Here is a 6,000-nt window from a genome sequence, read left to right as displayed (position 1 = left end):
ACCTTCTGCAGGCTCATATCTATCTCCATCTCCGTGATGTACGCTTTGGCATACTGTGCTTCAAGCTCTCAGGGTGGTGGGAGATAAAGATTCAAAATGAAAGGAGCAGGTATGATGCACACAAAATGTAAAAAAGAAATATTCACAGTTTCCAGCATCATCCTTAGAAACTCTCATATAGGCTCTTTCTCCTTTCTTTTTATGGGATCAATACAGCCACTCTCACATATTTGCATATTTATTTGTGCCCAGCAACATGAAATGTATTCTTCTGCCAGGACCAAGATTCTTGGTCTTATTAAGATAGTGAAAAGATGACAGGAAATGATTAAAACATGCCTAATAGACTGAAACTCAAGTGTTCACTTTATGGAAGAGCAGACTGTGGCCAAAAGAGGTTCTTATCAAACCTGAAAAAGAACCTCCCGAAGTCACTTGCTTTAGCTGAATCACTGCTGCAATTTTCAAGCAGGAAAACAAGTTTTCCATCCCTAATTATATCTAGACAGACCGATTTTTACTTCTCGTAGGAAAGCTGCTATGCTCAGTTTTCTTAAAGTAGGCAGAATGTGGCTCACATATGGAATACACATAAGATGACTCAGTTGGCTTCCTCATAGGAATTCATGTTTTGGCAAGACAATAATCTGTATTGGCCAATATGAATCTATTTGATAAGCTGCATCTAACTACAAAGATACATTAATTCTAACACAGTAAAAGATGAAGCACATTCTAGTTTCCATTCTTCAACTGTAACACTGAATCAAGTTTTGGTTATCTTTTCAAAACACTGCTACCCAGCGAGATGTTCCTGAAAATCCATCACTAGGTCATTCTCCAGATACCCTGCAGTGATTGTGCTTTCAAGAATTATCTACACAAAGCTTAACAGAAGGATAACATCTTACCTATTTCCAACTAAATGCTCAAGCCTTTATCCCTTAGTTCATAATCCATTTTGAAATAGAACACATATTGATGCAAAAAGAACAGTGTCTCTATGTCTCTTCATGGCAACTACACACAGCTGTACCAGAGTCTTCTGAAATATACGGCTTTCTCTCATTAGTGATTTTATCTGAAAATCCAGGAAGTTTAAGAGTGTTAAAGGACATAGCTCAGCTGAAAAATGATGATTATTTTTAATAGTTAAAGTCAAGGAAACCCAAAATGGAACAAAAGGAAACATTCATTATCTGTTCACTATAACAAAACATAAAGCAGAGAGGGAAAAGAACATGTAAAGTGTGTCAACTACTCATGMAAGTCAAAGTGAGGAAATGAAAATGTCCCATAATTTATTTTATTTCCTTTTGCTGACATGGGACACAAAAGACCTGCTTTAAAAGAACACAACTACTAAAGTCAGATGGTAGATGATACTATACTGCGTGGTGGCAAGAGCTACCTCTACAGTGCTAAMCGTTTTCTAAGGCAAACTAAGACATATTGGTGTCTTGATCATTTTCAAAACAGCCTTGCAAAAGAGCATGAGTGAAAGAAGTAATAAAAAGTCCATGGCCATACAAAACTCGATCCAAAGAATGTACAAGATTGGTGCTACATATCTCATTATATCAGCAGAATTTTTATAGAAAACAATTGTTGTTATGCAACCTTTTAAACAGAAGAACAAATCAGCAGAGCTAGTCTAAGGTAATACAACACCTGCCTAATAAAGGCATTACATCATTAAGTTTGGGATTTSTGCTTTCAGCGCAAATGAGCCTGGCAAACGGATTAGGGTAAACAAGGTACACCAGCCTTAAGTTCCATTTTTGTTTCATTATATATTCTGCCAAATGAATGCGCCTCAATGAAATRCCCGTACAGTGAAGTGAACATATTATGCTACACCACGTTATTCCTCCAAACAGTAGGACACAGAATGTCAGTGCAGAAGTATTACATTCAGAGGAAGCAGAAAATTAGGAGTGCAGTCATGTCTAAAGTTAGCATATTATACACTAAAACCAAAATGTGAGCTAATTTTTCCAAAGTCTTGGAAAAACCTCTACACAGACCAATGTATTTGCTTACTTGAAATTCAAATGAAAAATCTTAAGAGAAACTTTGGGGGCCTTTGAACTGTTTTTATTTAATTTCAACAAAAACAAACCAGGCTTTTTAACTAGCAAGAGAAAATAGATTCATATAATCGGTTATAATCACATTATTTAACAACATTGCACTTCAAATACAGGTTGCYACTAGACAACAGTGCCCAGCTGTCTGGTAAAAAATCTGTGCTTGGTTTCTGACTCTTGGTCTGATGGGAATATGGCACTGGCCAATCTTGTGGGCGTGCACTAGATTTTACTTCTGAGCTCTTCCTTACACAGYTGCATCCAGCCAGGTCCATCAGCGCTTCGAGGGCTACTGGTGACACGGTGCTCCAGGCTTACAGACAAGGAAGAGGAAGGTAAGCTTCCCCAGAGCTCTGCTGATTAGACCTCCAGGCAAAGCAGAAACTCCTTTACTGCCAAAAGTTGAAATGAACTTGGGAAGACTGATGTGCAAAGCCTCAAACTTCTTCCTGCTTAGGCCTCATACTCTGTTTCCCATCAGTGACCTGCTGTGAGAGGTAAGCTAGAGGGAATGCCAGAAAGCAAGGCTTGATTATGGAAAAGCATCTGGACGTGAGGAAACGAATCTTTCTACAGTATATGGGCAGCACAGYACAACGAGCTCTGGCCTGGACCAAATCTTGTGCTGGGACCCAGTGAAAATACCTCTAGCTACCCCTCTCACTGACCCACTAGCAGAGAAAGCAGTCCTCAAGCACAAATGCAAGCAATGAGAAATAATTAAAGAATGAGACAGAACTACTATGAAGTCTACCGCACTTCCATCTCTGAGAGAAGCACATGTTTCCTAAAAGGTGTCAGTCACTTAAAATGCAGAAATGAGACAAGCCTAACAAAAACATCAGCAGCTGTGAAAACAGAAGCTTGCCAAAGAATTTTTAACTATCACAGCTGCTCAATGAATGCAAATATATTTCCTCGCTTTGTCCTGGAATTCAAAAGCTCAATGTTTGAAATAATGATTTTGACGTGGCTGCCACCTTGCGGCACGTGCTATGAAATACAACATAACATCTTATTCATTGTACCTTACACCCATACGTCGATTTGGAAACGAAGCCACTGGAATAACATGCACCTCCCCTACAACCAGGGTATGTACTGTGGTGTACTGCAGGTTGAATTGGGACCCTGTGCATACACACAAAGTACGATACATTCCCACTTATATTATTCTATGAAATGTGTATGAGAGATTAAAGAACAAATGGGAAGTCTGACAGGAAGTTGTATTTACTTCCAAACTCTTACTAAAAGCTCTGTAAAAAAGCAATCAGAAAGTCTAAATGAAATCCTTCAGATTACATTTCAGGAATTTCACTGAATCCTTTTCCATCTTTTTTCAAAGATGAAGAAGAGATCCTTTTCCTCTTTGTCCCAAAAGATGCAATTGCAAAATTCTATAAAACACAAATTCAGTGTAAATAATTTTACATAGGTAACTATGTGGCAGGACAAAAGGAAAGCAGGACAAAAAGARAGTAGGTATCTCCTTCTTGCACTGAGGGGAAGAAAAAGGGTTTTCTAAAGATGTTCATCTTAAACTTTATGAATTCTTTCTTTCTCTCACACAGCTTCTGCTGCAGAACAAAATAGTTCACAACTGCTGCTGCACACACAATAATCTGGTATGGAATATACAGAATATCTGTTTGCCTCAGTAACGATTTTTGAACAGGAAGGACAAAAAAAGTGTCCTAAACCACTGGCTAGCTCAGGTGCTGCTGTGCCCACCGTTACGAAAACGGCAACGACCTGTGCTGAAGACTCATTCTCGTGAAGGGCAGCGAGCGGGAGCAGCGCAGCACTCGCCGACCAACGGACCAGCCACACACACGGAGGTGTTGGCTGAGTGTCTGGCAGGCGGGAGAGCGCGCTCACCTTGTTCTGGAGCTGAGGACTTCTCCACTGGCAGCTCATGGTCATCGCACCTCTCCGCTGCAGCATACATTGCAAGGAGGCTCCCAGGGCCCCGCTGGTTCCCACTAGTAGGACTTTCTTTCCATCTGTACAACATAAGGCAAGCAAGTCATTTAAGTTTCCCTCAGCTCTAAAGGTATTATAGCACCAAACACCACTGGATCACAGAGTTGGAGCATTTAATTGGACTTTCCCTCCCTCCTCCATGCTTCTCACTTAGCCCACAAATTAAAAAAAAAAAAAAGGCAATAAAAAACCCCAATCACTACAAGACAACTCTTGTGTTTCTGCACAACCATGTTAACTACAGCATTAAAGGCAACTCTTTCAGAGTCGGTGAACTAATACACTAATAATCTTGGTCATTCTTTAATTCAAGTAAGTAGATATTGCTTTTCTGGTTGTTTTGTTTTCCTGTATCCTTTCATCCATATTTGTAGCTAAGTACATTTTATTATGTATTTACARTTCAGTTACATAAATCCTTGTCTCAACAATTCTGCATCATCATATAGCAGACTATTTCTGAAACACCGCCTTAAACTAGCACCATCTTTACAAGAGCTATGAACTCATCTGTTTACACCTGCCATTTCAAAGTTAGCATTTATACAATACAGCCCCAAACAAAAGATTTGTTCATTAGTTATTTACAGGCAGACGTGGATTTGTCCAAATGTCCACACTAATCAAAACTGCCACATGAAATATCTAGCGATGTTCGCACTTAAAATATTTTTGGTTCAGCAGACAGCTCAGGTGACTTTAGTGAGACTGAATTGCTGATGGAAGATAATCCCTGTCTAATCTCCAAATACTTTAAAACTGAAGACCTGTTTCTGAGAATACTGCATCCAAATGTTGCTGGGGTTCTTTACTAGAAGGAGACAAATATATTAAAGGTACGAAAACAAAACAGAAGACAAAGTAAAACGAGATTAYGCTTTTCTCACAATTAGAATTAGTATTGAGAAAAAAAAAAGATTTTACTAATGCCAGAATTATYACCAAGTATCTCACCTAAATTTTCAAGAACCTCCACCACAGCAGAGGCAGTAGGAGAAACTAAACAGTCATAGGCATCCCCACGTATCAAGCATCCCAAGTTTACATCGGATAATCTGCAACAGAAAAACATGAGAATTAAAAAAAAAAACAAATGGATGCAATATAAATCATCAATATTGATCTTGTGATTAGCCATTATCCATGTTACAACAGAGCAAGCATGTCTCATAGAAGTAAACCCTTCAATAGTGGCGTACTGTGGCTCATTTGTATCACCTCATATTTTAGACAAACACCAAGCCTCAAGAAATACCAGAAGAGGCAGTTACAAGTTAGAACAAATAAAATCAATGCACAACATACAAACCGCATGTTATTATTTGTGTTATTATGGGTTAGCCATAGCACATATGTAAAAAAACCTGTAAGCAGCTTTCTGTAGAACCAGATCAGCAAAGATGAACCAGAAGTAAACATTCTTTCAGACTTAAATTGACTTCCTGAGAAGATTTCAGATGTTTCTGCATTGCATTCTCTATAATATACAAGTACTATCTAAATTTTCCATTTCCTATCAATCTCCAGTACTCTGGATAATGGAAAGTCAATTCTTTTGCAAAATTTTCCGATTCAACTCTGACAGGATAGAGAAGGAGAAAGAGGAAAGAAATGATAGMTAGCAGACTGCAATTGGGAGCAAGAAGACTGCAAGAGGATAAGAGCAGCAAAATGGTAGTCTGGAGATCTAAATTATGTCAGTGGACTCTTCAGACAGCAGTGCAACTCAGCATTGATTGGAAAGTCATGCTAACGGATCCAAACTATTATAGCTCTCTTCCCCACTGGGAGCAAGTGCTGTAGCAATTTAAAACCTTACATGCAACCTTTCCATCAATCCCAGTTGCAGAAACTATGTTACTATGTTTTTGTGTGACTGCCAGTTGTATTACTGAAGTACTGAAACAACTTAAGTACATCAGCA

The 6,000-nt window shown here is 38.8% G+C and overlaps 1 protein-coding gene across 1 annotated transcript in view; it reads right to left on the bottom strand.

Moving 5' to 3' along the window:
• Nucleotides 1–6,000, bottom strand: part of MTHFD1L (methylenetetrahydrofolate dehydrogenase (NADP+ dependent) 1 like) — a 162,331-nt gene that overhangs the window by 148,827 nt on the left and 7,504 nt on the right. The window contains exons 6-7 of the mRNA XM_085310809.1: nucleotides 5,031–5,131; nucleotides 3,972–4,096 (exon numbers count right to left, since the gene is read on the bottom strand). Of these exons, the coding sequence (XP_085166935.1) occupies nucleotides 3,972–4,096; nucleotides 5,031–5,131 (226 nt within the window). The remainder of the gene's footprint in view (nucleotides 1–3,971; nucleotides 4,097–5,030; nucleotides 5,132–6,000) is intronic.

Source organism: Rhea americana, unplaced genomic scaffold (assembly GCF_003343005.1).
Source record: "Rhea americana isolate MKP2758 unplaced genomic scaffold, rheAme1 scaffold_108, whole genome shotgun sequence".
In the NCBI taxonomy this organism is placed as follows: Eukaryota; Metazoa; Chordata; class Aves; order Rheiformes; family Rheidae; genus Rhea; species Rhea americana.
This window is presented reverse-complemented; position numbering and strand designations above follow the sequence as displayed.